This window comes from Phyllobates terribilis, unplaced genomic scaffold (genome assembly GCF_046119375.1).
Source record: "Phyllobates terribilis strain yellow unplaced genomic scaffold, ASM4611937v1 Scaffold_9__5_contigs__length_417890890, whole genome shotgun sequence".
NCBI classification, from domain to species: Eukaryota; Metazoa; Chordata; class Amphibia; order Anura; family Dendrobatidae; genus Phyllobates; species Phyllobates terribilis.
Window position 1 is genome coordinate 193,737,424 of NW_027362769.1, and position 16,602 is coordinate 193,754,025.

Genomic DNA, 16,602 nt, shown 5'->3' on the forward strand with positions numbered 1-16,602 from the left:
CCCGTGCTGTGAGCCCTTCAGCGGTGCCTGGCCGGTGCTATAAATCCTTCAGCGGTGCCTGGCCCGTGCTGTGAGCCCTTCAGCGGCGCCTGGCCCGTGCTGCGAGCCCTTCAGCGGTGCCCGGCTCGTGCTGTGAGCCCTTCAGTGGTGCCTGTCCCGTGCTGTGAGCCCTTCAGCGGTGCCCGGCCCGTGCTGTGAGCCCTTCAGTGGTGCTCGGCCGGTGCTGTGAGCCCTTCAGCGGTGCTCGGCCGGTGCTGTGAGCCCTTCAGCGGTGCCCGGCCCGTGCTGTGAGCCCTTCAGCGGTGCTCGGCCGGTGCTGTGAGCCCTTCAGTGGTGCCTGGCCGGTGCTGTGAGCCCTTCAGCGGTGCCCGGCAGGTGCTATAAATCCTTCAGCGGTGCCCGGCCGGTGCTGTGAGCCCTTCAGTGGTGCCTGGCCGGTGCTATGAGCCCTTCAGTGGTGCCTGGCCAGTGCTGTGAGCCCTTCAGTGGTGCCCGGCCCGTGCTGTGAGTCCTTCAGTGGTGCCTGGCCGGTGCTGTGAGCCCTTCAGTGGTGCCCGGCCGGTGCTGTGAGCCCTTCAGTGGTGCCCGGCCCATGCTGTGAGCAGTTCAGTGGTGCCTGGCCGGTGCTGTGAGCCCTTCAGTGGTGCTCGGCCCGTGCTGTGAGCCCTTCAGTGGTGCCTAGCCGGTGCTGTGAGCCCTTCAGTGGTACCCGGCCGGTGCTGTGAGCCCTTCAGCGGTGCCTGGCCGGTGCTATGAGCCCTTCAGTGGTGCCTGGCCCGTGCTGTGAGCCCTTCAGCGGTGCCTGGCCCGTGCTGTGAGCCCTTCAGCGGTGCCCGGCTCGTGCTGTGAGCCCTTCAGTGGTGCCTGGCCGGTGCTGTGAGCCCTTCAGTAGTGCCTGGCCGGTGCTGTGAGCCCTTCAGTGGTGCCTGTCCCGTGCTGTGAGCCCTTCAGCGGTGCCCGGCCCGTGATGTGAGCCCTTCAGTGGTGCTCGGCCGGTGCTGTGAGCCCTTCAGTGGTGCTCGGCCGGTGCTGTGAGCCCTTCAGTGGTGCTCGGCCGGTGCTGTGAGCCCTTCAGCGGTGCTCGGCCGGTGCTGTGAGCCCTTCAGTGGTGCCTGGCCGGTGCTGTGAGCCCTTCAGCGGTGCCCGGCAGGTGCTATAAATCCTTCAGCGGTGCCCGGCCGGTGCTGTGAGCCCTTAAGTGGTGCCTGGCCGCTGCTATGAGCCCTTCAGTGGTGCCTGGCAGGTGCTGTGAGCCCTTCAGTGGTGCCCGGCCCGTGCTGTGAGCCCTTCAGTGGTGCCTGGCCGGTGCTGTGAGCCCTTCAGTGGTGCCTGGCCGGTGCTGTGAGCCCTTCAGCGGTGCCCGGCCGATGCTGTGAGCCCTTCAGTGGCGCCTGGCCGGTGCTATGAGCCCTTCAGTGGTGCCTGGCCCGTGCTGTGAGCCCTTCAGTGGTGCTCGGCCGGTGCTGTGAGCCCTTCAGTGGTGCCCGGCCGGTGCTGTGAGCCCTTCAGTGGTGCCCGGCCGGTGCTGTGAGCCCTTCAGCGGTGCCTGGCCCGTGCTGTGAGCCCTTCAGTGGTGCTCGGCCGGTGCTGTGAGCCATTCAGCGGTGCCCGGCCCGTGCTGTGAGCCCTTCAGTGGTGCTCGGCCGGTGCTGTGAGCCCTTCAGTGGTGCTCGGCCGGTGCTGTGAGCCCTTCAGCGGTGCCCGGCCGGTGCTGTGAGCCCTTCAGTGGTGCTCGGCCAGTGCTGTGAGCCCTTCAGCGGTGCCCGACCCGTGCTGTGAGCCCTTCAGTGGTGCCTGGCCGGTGCTGTGAGCCCTTCAGTGGTGCCTGGCCGGTGCTGTGAGCCCTTCAGCGGTGCCCGGCCCGTGCTGTGAGCCCTTCAGTGGTGCCTGGCCGGTGCTGTGTGCCCTTCAGCGGTGCCCGGCCGGTGCTGTGAGCCCTTCAGCGGTGCCAGGCCCGTGCTGTGAGCCCTTCAGTGGTGCCTGGCCCGTGCTGTGAGCCCTTCAGTGGTGCCCGGCCCGTGCTGTGAGCCCTTCAGTGGTGCCCGGCCCGTGCTGTGAGCCCTTCAGTGGTGCCTGGCCGGTGCTGTGAGCCCTTCAGTGGTGCTCGGCCGGTGCTGTGAGCCCTTCAGTGGTGCCTGGCCCGTGCTGTGAGCCCTTCAGTGGTGCCCGGCCCGTGCTGTGAGCCCTTCAGTGGTGCCTGGCCGGTGCTGTGAGCCCTTCAGTGGTGCCTGGCCCGTGCTGTGAGCCCTTCAGTGGTGCCTGGCCGGTGCTGTGAGCCCTTCAGTGGTGCTCGGCCGGTGCTGTGAGCCCTTCAGTGGTGCCTGGCCGGTGCTGTGAGCCCTTCAGCGGTGCCCGGCCGGTGCTGTGAGCCCTTCAGCGGTGCTCGGCCGGTGCTGTGAGCCCTTCAGTGGTGCCCGGCCCGTGCTGTGAGCCCTTCAGTGGTGCCTGACCGGTGCTGAGAGCCCTTCAGTGGTGCCCGGCCGGTGCTGTGAGCCCTTCAGCGGTGCCCAGCAGGTGCTATAAAGCCTTCAGCGGTGCCAGGCCCGTGCTGTGAGCCCTTCAGTGGTGCCTGGCCGGTGCTATGAGCCCTTCAGTGGTGCTTGGCCGGCCCGTGCTGTGAGCCCTTCAGTGGTGCCCGGCTCGTGCTGTGAGCCCTTCAGTGGTGCTCGGCCGGTGCTGTGAGCCCTTCAGCGGTGCTCGGCCGGTGCTGTGAGCCCTTCAGTGGTGCCCGGCCGGTGCTATAAATCCTTCAGCGGTGCCCGGCCCGTGCTGTGAGCCCTTCAGCGGTGCCCGGCCCGTGCTGTGAGCCCTTCAGTGGTGCTCGGCCGGTGCTGTGAGCCCTTCAGTGGTGCTCGGCCGCTGCTGTGAGCCCTTCAGTGGTGCTCGGCCGGTGCTGTGAGCCCTTCAGCGGTGCTCGGCCGGTGCTGTGAGCCCTTCAGTGGTGCCTGGCCGGTGCTGTGAGCCCTTCAGCGGTGCCCGGCAGGTGCTATAAATCCTTCAGCGGTGCCCGGCCGGTGCTGTGAGCCCTTCAGTGGTGCCTGGCCGGTGCTATGAGCCCTTCAGTGGTGCCTGGCCGGTGCTGTGAGCCCTTCAGTGGTGCCCGGCCCGTGCTGTAAGCCCTTCAGTGGTGCCTGGCCGGTGCTGTGAGCCCTTCAGTGGTGCCTGGCCGGTGCTGTGAGCCCTTCAGCGGTGCCCGGCCGGTGCTGTGAGCCCTTCAGTGGCGCCTGGCCGGTGCTATGAGCCCTTCAGTGGTGCCTGGCCCGTGCTGTGAGCCCTTCAGTGGTGCTCGGCCGGTGCTGTGAGCCCTTCAGCGGTGCCCGGCCGGTGCTGTGAGCCCTTCAGCGGTGCCCGGCCCGTGCTGTGAGCCCTTCAGTGGTGCCCGGCCCGTGCTGTGAGCCCTTCAGTGGTGCCCGGCCCGTGCTGTGAGCCCTTCAGTGGTGCCAGGCCCGTGCTGTGAGCCCTTCAGTGGTGCCCGGCCCGTGCTGTGAGCCCTTCAGTGGTGCCCGGCCCGTGCTGTGAGCCTTTCAGTGGTGCATGGCCCGTGCTGTGAGCCCTTCAGTGGTGCCTGGCCCGTGCTGTGAGCCCTTCAGTGGTGCCTGGCCCGTGCTGTGAGCCCTTCAGTGGTGCCTGGCCCGTGCTGTGAGCCCTTCAGTGGTGCCTGGCCCGTGCTGTGAGCCCTTCAGTGGTGCTCGGCCGGTGCTGTGAGCCCTTCAGCGGTGCTCGGCCGGTGCTGTGAGCCCTTCAGTGGTGCCTGGCCAGTGCTGTGAGCCCTTCAGCGGTGCCTGGCCGGTGCTATGAGCCCTTCAGCGGTGCTCGGCCCGTGCTGTGAGCCCTTCAGTGGTGCTCGGCCCGTGCTGTGAGCCCTTCAGTGGTGTATGGCCGGTGCTGTGAGCCCTTCAGTGGTGCTCGGCCGGTGCTGTGAGCCCTTCAGTGGTGCCTGGCCGGTGCTGTGAGCCCTTCAGTGGTGCCCGGCCGGTGCTGTGAGCCCTTCAGTGGTGCCTGGTCGGTGCTGTGAGCCCTTCAGTGGTGCCTGGCCCGTGCTGTGAGCCCTTCAGTGGTGCTCGGCCGGTGCTGTGAGCCCTTCAGTGGTGTATGGCCGGTGCTGTGAGCCCTTCAGTGGTGCTCGGCCGGTGCTGTGAGCCCTTCAGTGGTGCCCGGCCGGTGCTGTGAGCCCTTCAGTGGTGCCTGGCCGGTGCTGTGAGCCCTTCAGCGGTGCCTGGCCCGTGCTGTGAGCCCTTCAGTGGTGCCCGGCCCGTGCTGTGAGCCCTTCAGTGGTGCCTGGCCCGTGCTGTGAGCCCTTCAGTGGTGCCTGGCCCGTGCTATGAGCCCTTCAGCGGTGCTCGGCCGGTGCTGTGAGCCCTTCAGCGGTGCCCGGCCGGTGCTGTGAGCCCTTCAGCGGTGCTCGGCCGGTGCTGTGAGCCCTTCAGCGGTGCCCGGCCCGTGCTGTGAGCCCTTCAGTGGTGCCTGGCCAGTGCTGTGAGCCCTTCAGTGGTGCCTGGCCAGTGCTGAGAGCCCTTCAGCGGTGCCTGGCCGGTGCTGTGAGCCCTTCAGTGGTGCCTGGCCGGTGCTGTGAGCCCTTCAGTGGTGCCTGGCCGGTGCTGTGAGCCCTTCAGTGGTGCCTGGTCGGTGCTGTGAGCCCTTCAGTGGTGCCTGGCCCGTGCTGTGAGCCCTTCAGTGGTGCTCGGCCGGTGCTGTGAGCCCTTCAGTGGTGTATGGCCGGTGCTGTGAGCCCTTCAGTGGTGCTCGGCCGGTGCTGTGAGCCCTTCAGCGGTGCCCGGCCGGTGCTGTGAGCCCTTCAGCGGTGCCTGGCCCGTGCTGTGAGCCCTTCAGTGGTGCCCGGCCCGTGCTGTGAGCCCTTCAGTGGTGCCTGGCCCGTGCTGTGAGCCCTTCAGTGGTGCCTGGCCCGTGCTGTGAGCCCTTCAGCGGTGCTCGGCCGGTGCTGTGAGCCCTTCAGCGGTGCTCGGCCGGTGCTGTGAGCCCTTCAGCGGTGCCTGGCCCGTGCTGTGAGCCCTTCAGCGGTGCCTGGCCCGTGCTGTGAGCCCTTCAGTGGCGCCTGGCCGGTGCTGTGAGCCCTTCAGCGGTGCTCGGCCGGTGCTGTGAGCCCTTCAGCGGTGCTCGGCCGGTGCTGTGAGCCCTTCAGTGGCGCCTGGCCGGTGCTGTGAGCCCTTCAGCGGTGCCTGGCCGGTGCTGTGAGCCCTTCAGCGGTGCTCGTCCGGTGCTGTGAGCCCTTCAGTGGCGCCTGGCCGGTGCTGTGAGCCCTTCAGCGGTGCCTGGCCGGTGCTGTGAGCCCTTCAGCGGTGCTCGGCCGGTGCTGTGAGCCCTTCAGCGGTGCCTGGCCGGTGCTGTGAGCCCTTCAGCGGTGCTCGGCCCGTGCTGTGAGCCCTTCAGTGGCGCCTGGCCGGTGCTGTGAGCCCTTCAGTGGTGCCTGACCGGTGCTGTGAGCCCTTCAGCGGTGCTCGGCCGGTGCTGTGAGCCCTTCAGCGGTGCCCGGCCCGTGCTGTGAGCCCTTCAGTGGTGCTCGGACCATGCTGTGAGCCCTTCAGTGGTGCTCGGCCGGTGCTGTGAGCCCTTCAGTGGTGCCTGGCCGGTGCTGAGAGCCCTTCAGCGGTGCCTGGCCGGTGCTGTGAGCCCTTCAGTGGTGCCTGGCCGGTGCTGTGAGCCCTTTAGCGGTGCCTGGCCGGTGCTGTGAGCCCTTCAGCGGTGCCTGGCCGGTGCTGTGAGCCCTTCAGTGGCGCCTGGCCGGTGCTGTGAGCCCTTCAGTGGTGCCTGGCCGGTGCTGTGAGCCCTTCAGTGGCGCCTGGCCGGTGCTGTGAGCCCTTCAGTGGCGCCTGGCCGGTGCTGTGAGCCCTTCAGCGATGCCTGGCCGGTGCTGTGAGCCCTTCAGTGGCGCCTGGCCGGTGCTGTGAGCCCTTCAGCGGTGCTCGGCCGGTGCTGTGAGCCCTTCAGCGGTGCTCGGCCGGTGCTGTGAGCCCTTCAGTGGTGCCTGGCCCGTGCTGTGAGCCCTTCAGTGGCGCCTGGCCGGTGCTGTGAGCCCTTCAGCGGTGCTCGGCCGGTGCTGTGAGCCCTTCAGCGGTGCCCGGCCGGTGCTGTGAGCCCTTCAGCGGTGCTCGGCCGGTGCTGTGAGCCCTTCAGCGGTGCCCGGCCCGTGCTGTGAGCCCTTCAGTGGTGCCTGGCCAGTGCTGTGAGCCCTTCAGTGGTGCCTGGCCAGTGCTGAGAGCCCTTCAGCGGTGCCTGGCCGGTGCTGTGAGCCCTTCAGTGGTGCCTGGCCGGTGCTGTGAGCCCTTCAGTGGTGCCCGGCCCGTGCTGTGAGCCCTTCAGTGGTGCCTGGCCCGTGCTGTGAGCCCTTCAGTGGTGCCTGGCCCGTGCTGTGAGCCCTTCAGCGGTGCTCGGCCGGTGCTGTGAGCCCTTCAGCGGTGCCCGGCCGGTGCTGTGAGCCCTTCAGCGGTGCTCGGCCGGTGCTGTGAGCCCTTCAGCGGTGCCCGGCCCGTGCTGTGAGCCCTTCAGTGGTGCCTGGCCAGTGCTGTGAGCCCTTCAGTGGTGCCTGGCCAGTGCTGAGAGCCCTTCAGCGGTGCCTGGCCGGTGCTGTGAGCCCTTCAGTGGTGCCTGGCCGGTGCTGTGAGCCCTTCAGTGGTGCCTGGCCGGTGCTGTGAGCCCTTCAGTGGTGCCTGGTCGGTGCTGTGAGCCCTTCAGTGGTGCCTGGCCCGTGCTGTGAGCCCTTCAGTGGTGCTCGGCCGGTGCTGTGAGCCCTTCAGTGGTGTATGGCCGGTGCTGTGAGCCCTTCAGTGGTGCTCGGCCGGTGCTGTGAGCCCTTCAGCGGTGCCCGGCCGGTGCTGTGAGCCCTTCAGTGGTGCCTGGCCGGTGCTGTGAGCCCTTCAGCGGTGCCTGGCCCGTGCTGTGAGCCCTTCAGTGGTGCCCGGCCCGTGCTGTGAGCCCTTCAGTGGTGCCTGGCCCGTGCTGTGAGCCCTTCAGTGGTGCCTGGCCCGTGCTGTGAGCCCTTCAGCGGTGCTCGGCCGGTGCTGTGAGCCCTTCAGCGGTGCTCGGCCGGTGCTGTGAGCCCTTCAGCGGTGCCTGGCCCGTGCTGTGAGCCCTTCAGCGGTGCCTGGCCCGTGCTGTGAGCCCTTCAGTGGCGCCTGGCCGGTGCTGTGAGCCCTTCAGCGGTGCTCGGCCGGTGCTGTGAGCCCTTCAGCGGTGCTCGGCCGGTGCTGTGAGCCCTTCAGTGGCGCCTGGCCGGTGCTGTGAGCCCTTCAGCGGTGCCTGGCCGGTGCTGTGAGCCCTTCAGCGGTGCTCGTCCGGTGCTGTGAGCCCTTCAGTGGCGCCTGGCCGGTGCTGTGAGCCCTTCAGCGGTGCCTGGCCGGTGCTGTGAGCCCTTCAGCGGTGCTCGGCCGGTGCTGTGAGCCCTTCAGCGGTGCCTGGCCGGTGCTGTGAGCCCTTCAGCGGTGCTCGGCCCGTGCTGTGAGCCCTTCAGTGGCGCCTGGCCGGTGCTGTGAGCCCTTCAGTGGTGCCTGACCGGTGCTGTGAGCCCTTCAGCGGTGCTCGGCCGGTGCTGTGAGCCCTTCAGCGGTGCCCGGCCCGTGCTGTGAGCCCTTCAGTGGTGCTCGGACCATGCTGTGAGCCCTTCAGTGGTGCTCGGCCGGTGCTGTGAGCCCTTCAGTGGTGCCTGGCCGGTGCTGAGAGCCCTTCAGCGGTGCCTGGCCGGTGCTGTGAGCCCTTCAGTGGTGCCTGGCCGGTGCTGTGAGCCCTTTAGCGGTGCCTGGCCGGTGCTGTGAGCCCTTCAGCGGTGCCTGGCCGGTGCTGTGAGCCCTTCAGTGGCGCCTGGCCGGTGCTGTGAGCCCTTCAGTGGTGCCTGGCCGGTGCTGTGAGCCCTTCAGTGGCGCCTGGCCGGTGCTGTGAGCCCTTCAGTGGCGCCTGGCCGGTGCTGTGAGCCCTTCAGCGATGCCTGGCCGGTGCTGTGAGCCCTTCAGTGGCGCCTGGCCGGTGCTGTGAGCCCTTCAGCGGTGCTCGGCCGGTGCTGTGAGCCCTTCAGCGGTGCTCGGCCGGTGCTGTGAGCCCTTCAGTGGTGCCTGGCCCGTGCTGTGAGCCCTTCAGTGGCGCCTGGCCGGTGCTGTGAGCCCTTCAGCGGTGCTCGGCCGGTGCTGTGAGCCCTTCAGCGGTGCCCGGCCGGTGCTGTGAGCCCTTCAGCGGTGCTCGGCCGGTGCTGTGAGCCCTTCAGCGGTGCCCGGCCCGTGCTGTGAGCCCTTCAGTGGTGCCTGGCCAGTGCTGTGAGCCCTTCAGTGGTGCCTGGCCAGTGCTGAGAGCCCTTCAGCGGTGCCTGGCCGGTGCTGTGAGCCCTTCAGTGGTGCCTGGCCGGTGCTGTGAGCCCTTCAGTGGTGCCTGGCCGGTGCTATGAGCCCTTCAGTGGTGCCTGGCCGGTGCTGTGAGCCCTTCAGTGGTGCCTGGCCGGTGCTGTGAGCCCTTCAGTGGTGCCCGGCCCGTGCTGTGAGCCCTTCAGTGGTGCTTGGCCCATGCTGTGAGCCCTTCAGTGGTGCTCGGCTGGTGCTGTGAGCCCTTCAGTGGTGCCTGGCCGGTGCTGAGAGCCCTTCAGCGGTGTCTGGCCGGTGCTGTGAGCCCTTCAGTGGTGCCTGGCCGGTGCTGTGAGCCCTTCCGCGGTGCCTGGCCGGTGCTGTGAGCCCTTCAGCGGTGCCTGGCCGGTGCTGTGAGCCCTTCAGTGGTGCCTGGCCGGTGCTGTGAGCCCTTCAGTGGCGCCTGGCCGGTGCTGTGAGCCCTTCAGCGGTGCCTGGCCGGTGCTGTGAGCCCTTCAGTGGTGCCTGGCCGGTGCTGTGAGCCCTTCAGTGGCGCCTGGCCGGTGCTGTGAGCCCTTCAGTGGCGCCTGGCCGGTGCTGTGAGCCCTTCAGTGGTGCCTGGCCGGTGCTGTGAGCCCTTCAGTGGTGCCTGGCCGGTGCTGTGAGCCCTTCAGCGATGCCTGGCCGGTGCTGTGAGCCCTTCAGCGATGCCTGGCCGGTGCTGTGAGCCCTTCAGCGGTGCCTGGCCGGTGCTGTGAGCCCTTCAGTGGTGCCTGGCCGGTGCTGTGAGCCCTTCAGTGGCGCCTGGCCGGTGCTGTGAGCCCTTCAGTGGTGCCTGGCCGGTGCTGTGAGCCCTTCAGTGGTGCCTGGCCGGTGCTGTGAGCCCTTCAGTGGCGCCTGGCCGGTGCTGTGAGCCCTTCAGCGATGCCTGGCCGGTGCTGTGAGCCCTTCAGCGATGCCTGGCCGGTGCTGTGAGCCCTTCAGTGGCGCCTGGCCGGTGCTGTGAGCCCTTCAGCGGTGCTCGGCCGGTGCTGTGAGCCCTTCAGCGGTGCTCGGCCGGTGCTGTGAGCCCTTCAGTGGTGCCTGGCCCGTGCTGTGAGCCCTTCAGTGGCGCCTGGCCGGTGCTGTGAGCCCTTCAGCGGTGCTCGGCCGGTGCTGTGAGCCCTTCAGCGGTGCCCGGCCGGTGCTGTGAGCCCTTCAGCGGTGCTCGGCCGGTGCTGTGAGCCCTTCAGCGGTGCCCGGCCCGTGCTGTGAGCCCTTCAGTGGTGCCTGGCCAGTGCTGTGAGCCCTTCAGTGGTGCCTGGCCAGTGCTGAGAGCCCTTCAGCGGTGCCTGGCCGGTGCTGTGAGCCCTTCAGTGGTGCCTGGCCGGTGCTGTGAGCCCTTCAGTGGTGCCTCGCCGGTGCTATGAGCCCTTCAGTGGTGCCTGGCCGGTGCTGTGAGCCCTTCAGTGGTGCCTGGCCGGTGCTGTGAGCCCTTCAGTGGTGCCCGGCCCGTGCTGTGAGCCCTTCAGTGGTGCTTGGCCCATGCTGTGAGCCCTTCAGAGGTGCTCGGCTGGTGCTGTGAGCCCTTCAGTGGTGCCTGGCCGGTGCTGAGAGCCCTTCAGCGGTGTCTGGCCGGTGCTGTGAGCCCTTCAGTGGTGCCTGGCCGGTGCTGTGAGCCCTTCCGCGGTGCCTGGCCGGTGCTGTGAGCCCTTCAGCGGTGCCTGGCCGGTGCTGTGAGCCCTTCAGTGGTGCCTGGCCGGTGCTGTGAGCCCTTCAGTGGCGCCTGGCCGGTGCTGTGAGCCCTTCAGCGGTGCCTGGCTGGTGCTGTGAGCCCTTCAGTGGTGCCTGGCCGGTGCTGTGAGCCCTTCAGTGGCGCCTGGCCGGTGCTGTGAGCCCTTCAGTGGCGCCTGGCCGGTGCTGTGAGCCCTTCAGTGGTGCCTGGCCGGTGCTGTGAGCCCTTCAGTGGTGCCTGGCCGGTGCTGTGAGCCCTTCAGCGATGCCTGGCCGGTGCTGTGAGCCCTTCAGCGATGCCTGGCCGGTGCTGTGAGCCCTTCAGCGGTGCCTGGCCGGTGCTGTGAGCCCTTCAGTGGTGCCTGGCCGGTGCTGTGAGCCCTTCAGTGGCGCCTGGCCGGTGCTGTGAGCCCTTCAGTGGTGCCTGGCCGGTGCTGTGAGCCCTTCAGTGGTGCCTGGCCGGTGCTGTGAGCCCTTCAGTGGCGCCTGGCCGGTGCTGTGAGCCCTTCAGCGATGCCTGGCCGGTGCTGTGAGCCCTTCAGCGGTGCCAGGTGCAGGGACTCCATAGCACCACTGGTTATCTTATGTTACTGCACAATCTAGAACCCTGAACGTTGCGGGCGCAGAACACATCGAGAACCCCGGAGCTTCTGCTCAATGGCTTCCTGTGTTGTAGGTGAAGAACAACGTGACCTCCGCCTGGGTGGAGGAAGAAGTCTGGAGGATGGAGCTGTACGTGTCTGCGGGGATCCTGGCGCTGGGGATCCTCTCCTTACTGGCCGTGTCCTCTCTGCCTTCAGTCAGCAGCTCCCTGAACTGGAGGGAATTCACCTTCATCCAGGTAAGTGGCCCCTGGGGGCCGAACCATTATATCCTGCAGGGAGGGGTCCCCGGTGCTCCAGACGAAAGCTGGAGGCGAAACAAGTGTCCCCCCCTTCAGTACAGCCGGCCACACTGTGAGCTCTGTCTGTCAGCAGGCTTGTGTCTAATACCGTGCATGCAGCTCCGGAGGATAGTGCAGGAGGTGACTCAGGATCAGTAATGTAATGTATGTACACAGTGACTGCACCAGCAGAATAGTGAGTGCAGCTCTGGGGTATAATACAGGAGGTAACTCAGGATCAGTAATGTAATGTATGTACACAGTGACTGCACCAGCAGAATAGTGAGTGCAGCTCTGGGGTATAATACAGGAGGTAACTCAGGATCAGTAATGTAATGTATGTACACAGTGACTGCACCAGCAGAATAGTGAGTGCAGCTCTGGGGTATAATACAGGAGGTAACTCAGGATCAGTAATGTAATGTATGTACACAGTGACTGCACCAGCAGAATAGTGAGTGCAGCTCTGGAGTATAATACAGGAGGTAACTCAGGATCAGTAATGTAATGTATGTACACAGTGACTGCACCAGCAGAATAGTGAGTGCAGCTCTGGAGTATAATACAGGATGTAACTCAGGATCAGTAATGTAATGTATGTACACAGTGACTGCACCAGGAGAATAGTGAGTGCAGCTCTGGAGTATAATACAGGATATAACTCAGGATCAGTAATGTAATGTATGTACACAGTGACTGCACCAGTAGAATAGTGAGTGCAGCTCTGGAGTATAATACAGGATGTAACTCAGGATCAGTAATGTAATGTATGTACACAGTGACTGCACCAGCAGAATAGTGAGTGCAGCTCTGGGGTATAATACAGGAGGTAACTCAGGATCAGTAATGTAATGTATGTACACAGTGACTGCACCAGCAGAATAGTGAGTGCAGCTCTGGGGTATAATACAGGAGGTAACTCAGGATCAGTAATGTAATGTATGTACACAGTGACTGCACCAGCAGAATAGTGAGTGCAGCTCTGGGGTATAATACAGGATGTAACTCAGGATCAGTAATGTAATGTATGTACACAGTGACTGCACCAGCAGAATAGTGAGTGCAGCTCTGGAGTATAATACAGGAGGTAACTCAGGATCAGTAATGTAATGTATGTACACAGTGATTGCATCAGCAGAATAGTGAGTGCAGCTCTGGGGTATAATACAGGAGGTAACTCAGGATCAGTAATGTAATGTATGTACACAGTGATTGCATCAGCAGAATAGTGAGTGCAGCTCTGGGGTATAATACAGGAGGTAACTCAGGATCAGTAATGGAATGTATGTACACAGTGACTGCACCAGCAGAATAGTGAGTGCAGCTCTGGGGTATAATACAGGAGGTAACTCAGGATCAGTAATGTAATGTATGTACACAGTGACTGCACCAGCAGAATAGTGAGTGCAGCTCTGGGGTATAATACAGGATGTAACTCAGGATCAGTAATGTAATGTATGTACACAGTGACTGCACCAGCAGAATAGTGAGTGCAGCTCTGGGGTATAATACAGGATGTAACTCAGGATCAGTAATGTAATGTATGTACACAGTGATTGCACCAGCAGAATAGTGAGTGCAGCTCTGGGGTATAATACAGGATGTAACTCAGGATCAGTAATGTAATGTATGTACACAGTGACTGCACCAGCAGAATAGTGAGTGCAGCTCTGGAGTATAATACAGGATGTACCTCAGGATCAGTAATGTAATGTATGTACACAGTGATTGCACCAGCAGAATAGTGAGTGCAGCTCTGGGGTATAATACAGGATGTAACTCAGGATCAGTAATGTAATGTATGTACACAGTGATTGCATCAGCAGAATAGTGAGTGGAGCTCTGGAGTAGATATTACTAGGCCTGGGATGCAGGTGAGCTCTCGGGGCAGGTGTAGGTCGCTGTGACAATTTAGTCTTTTCTTGCTGTTGGGAAGCTGCTCGTCTGCTTTCTGTTATCAGCTATTTGACCTGTGCCTCCGTTCCCTTGCAGTCCCGCCTGGGGTTTGCAGCTCTGCTGCTCTGCACTCTCCACACTCTGACATTCGGATGGAAGCGGGCGTTTGAATGGCGTCGCTACGTGTTTTATCTGCCTCCGACCTTCACCTGGACGCTGCCGCTGCCGCTCCTCGTCATCTTGTGCAGAATCGTCTTCCTCCTGCCGTGTATCAATCAGAAACTGAAGAAGATCCGCAGAGGGTGGGACGAGCGCGCGACCCCCGCTCCGCCGGCGCCAGGCTCTGCGGAACGTTGTAGTATCGTGTAGCATCCAGACCGGCGTCTGGGGTGGGACGTACTGATCGGAGAGTGCAGCTCCGGACATGAACATGATGGCGGCAGAAAAGACCCCGGACGACTGAGCCACAAAGCTCAAGCCAAAGAAATCACCGGAAACAACTACTGCACCCAACATTGTATCAAGAGGTCTTATAATCGGACACTACAGGCGCGTGTCCCCCAGAGAAAGAGACCGACGCTGAGCTCCCTGCAACCACACGCTGAGAGAAGCTCCTGGCAGTGCTGCCAGCCGTCCTCCCGTCCCCCAGTCTCTCCTCCTGGCAGTGTGCGCCTGCTCAGCGCGGTGCTGCCGGCCGTCCTCCCGTCCCCCGGTCTCTCCTCCTGGCAGTGTGCGCCTGCTCAGCGCGGTGCTGCCGGCCGTCCTCCCGTCCCCGTCTCTCCTCCTGGCAGTGTGCGCCTGTTCAGCGCGGTGCTGCCGGCCGTCCTCCCGTCCCTCGGTCTCTCCTCCTGGCAGTGTGCACCTGCTCAGCGCGGTGCTGCCGGCCGTCCTCCCATCCCCCGGTCTCTCCTCCTGGCAGTGTGCGCCTGCTCAGCGCGGTGCTGCCGGCCGTCCTCCCCCGTCCTTCGGTCTCTCCTCCTGGCAGTGTGCACCTGCTCAGCGCGGTGCTGCCAGCCGTCCTCCTATCCCCCGGTCTCTCCTCCTGGCAGTGTGCGCCTGCTCAGCGCGGTGCTGCCGGCCGTCCTCCCGTCCCTCGGTCTCTTCTCCTGGCAGTGTGCGCCTGCTCAGCGCGGTGCTGCCGGCCGTCCTCCCGTCCCTCGGTCTCTCCTCCTGGCAGTGTGCACCTGCTCAGCGCGGTGCTGCCGGCCGTCCTCCCGTCCCTCGGTCTCTCCTCCTGGCAGTGTGCGCCTGCTCAGCGCGGTGCTGCCGGCCGTCCTCCCGTCCCTCGGTCTCTCCTCCTGGCAGTGTGCGCCTGCTCAGCGCGGTGCTGCCGGCCGTCCTCCCGTCCCCCTGTCTCTCCTCCTGGCAGTGTGCGCCTGCTCAGCGCGGTGCTGCCGGTCGTCCTCCCGTCCCCGTCTCTCCTCCTGGCAGTGTGCGCCTGCTCAGCGCGGTGCTGCCGGCCGTCCTCCCGTCCCTCGATCTCTCCTCCTGGCAGTGTGCACCTGCTCAGCGCGGTGCTGCCAGCCGTCCTCCCATCCCCCGGTCTCTCCTCCTGGCAGTGTGCTCCTGCTCAGCGCGGTGCTGCCGGCCGTCCTCCCGTCCCCCTGTCTCTCCTCCTGGCAGTGTGCACCTGCTCAGCGTGGTGCTGCCGGCCGTCCTCCCGTCCCTCGGTCTCTCCTCCTGGCAGTGTGCACCTGCTCAGCGCGGTGCTGCCGGCCGTCCTCCCGTCCCCCTGTCTCTCCTCCTGGCAGTGTGCACCTGCTCAGCGCGGTGCTGCCGGCCGTCCTCCCGTCCCTTGGTCTCTCCTCCTGGCAGTGTGCGCCTGCTCAGCGCGGTGCTGCCGGCCGTCCTCCCGTCCCTCGGTCTCTCCTCCTGGCAGTGTGCACCTGCTCAGCGCGGTGCTGCCGGCCGTCCTCCCGTCCCTCGGTCTCTCCACCTGGCAGTGTGCACCTGCTCAGCGCGGTGCTGCCGGCCGTCCTCCTGTCCCTCGGTCTCTCCTCCTGGCAGTGTGCACCTTCTCAGCGTGGTGCTGCCAGCCGTCCTCCCATCCCCCGGTCTCTCCTCCTGGCAGTGTGCGCCTGCTCAGCGCGGTGCTGCCGGCCGTCCTCCCATCCCCCGGTCTCTCCTCCTGGCAGTGTGCGCCTGCTCAGCGCGGTGCTGCCGGCCGTCCTCCCGTCCCTCGGTCTCTCCTCCTGGCAGTGTGCACCTGCTCAGCGCGGTGCTGCCGGCCGTCCTCCCGTCACCCTGTCTCTCCTCCTGGCAATGTGCTCCTGCTCAGCGCGGTGCTGCCGGCCGTCCTCCCGTCCCCCTGTCTCTCCTCCTGGCAGTGTGCGCCTGCTCAGCGTGGTGCTGCCGGCCGTCCTCCCGTCCCTCGGTCTCTCCTCCTGGCAGTGTGCACCTGCTCAGCGCGGTGCTGCCGGCCGTCCTCCCGTCCCCCTGTCTCTCCTGGCAGTGTGCACCTGCTCAGCGCGGTGCTGCCGGCCGTCCTCCCGTCCCTCGGTCTCTCCTCCTGGCAGTGTGCGCCTGCTCAACGCGGTGCTGCCGGCCGTCCTCCCGTTCCTCGGTCTCTCCACCTGGCAGTGTGCACCTGCTCAGCGCGGTGCTGCCGGCCGTCCTCCCGTCCCTCGGTCTCTCCTCCTGGCAGTGTGCACCTTCTCAGTGCGGTGCTGCCGGCCGTCCTCCCATCCCCCGGTCTCTCCTCCTGGCAGTGTGCGCCTGCTCAGCGCGGTGCTGCCGGCCGTCCTCCCATCCCCCGGTCTCTCCTCCTGGCAGTGTGCGCCTGCTCAGCGCGGTGCTGCCGGCCGTCCTCCCATCCCCCGGTCTCTCCTCCTGGCAGTGTGCGCCTGCTCAGAGCGGTGCTGCCGGCCGTCCTCCCGTCCCTCGGTCTCTCCTCCTGGCAGTGTGCACCTGCTCAGCGCGGTGCTGCCGGCCGTCCTCCCTTCACCCTGTCTCTCCTCCTGGCAGTGTGCGCCTGCTCAGCGCAGTGCTGCCGGCCGTCCTCCCGCCCCCCTGTCTCTCCTCCTGGCAGTGTGCGCCTGCTCAGCGCGGTGCTGCCGGCCGTCCTCCCGTCCCCGTCTCTCCTCCTGGCAGTGTGCGCCTGCTCAGCGCGGTGCTGCCGGCCGTCCTCCCGTCCCTCGGTCTCTCCTCCTGGCAGTGTGCACCTGCTCAGCGCGGTGCTGCCGGCCGTCCTCCCGTCCCTCGGTCTCTCCTCCTGGCAGTGTGCGCCTGCTCAGCGCGGTGCTGCCGGCCGTCCTCCCGTCCCCGTCTCTCCTCCTGGCAGTGTGCGCCTGCTCAGCGCGGTGCTGCCGGCCGTCCTCCCGTCCCCGTCTCTCCTCCTGGCAGTGTGCGCCTGCTCAGCGCGGTGCTGCCGGCCGTCCTCCCGTCCCTCGGTCTCTCCTCCTGGCAGTGTGCGCCTGCTCAGCGCGGTGCTGCCGGCCGTCATCCCGTCCCCCTGTCTCTCCTCCTGGCAGTGTGCGCCTGCTCAGCGCGGTGCTGCCGGCCGTCCTCCCGTCCCCGTCTCTCCTCCTGGCAGTGTGCGCCTGCTCAGCGCGGTGCTGCCGGCCGTCCTCCCGTCCCCCGGTCTCTCCTCCTGGCAGTGTGCACCTGCTCAGCGCGGTGCTGCCGGCCGTCCTCCCGTCCCCTGGTCTCTCCTCCTGGCAGTGTGCACCTGCTCAGCGCGGTGCTGCCGGCCGTCCTCCCGTCCCTCGGTCTCTCCTCCTGGCAGTGTGCACCTGCTCAGCGCGGTGCTGCCGGCCGTCCTCCCGTCCCCTGGTCTCTCCTCCTGGCAGTGTGCACCTGCTCAGCGCGGTGCTGTCGGCCGTCCTCCCGTCC

At 66.0% G+C, this 16,602-nt stretch overlaps 1 protein-coding gene across 1 annotated transcript in view; it reads left to right on the forward strand.

Annotated features, from left to right (window-relative positions):
• Positions 1-13,156, forward strand: part of STEAP3 (STEAP3 metalloreductase) — a 219,509-nt gene extending 206,353 nt beyond the window's left edge. Inside the window, exons 4-5 of the mRNA XM_073647568.1 lie at positions 10,669-10,833; positions 12,868-13,156. Of these exons, the coding sequence (XP_073503669.1) occupies positions 10,669-10,833; positions 12,868-13,140 (438 nt within the window). The 3' untranslated portion in view covers positions 13,141-13,156. The remainder of the gene's footprint in view (positions 1-10,668; positions 10,834-12,867) is intronic.
• Positions 13,157-16,602: the final 3,446 nt, after the last annotated feature.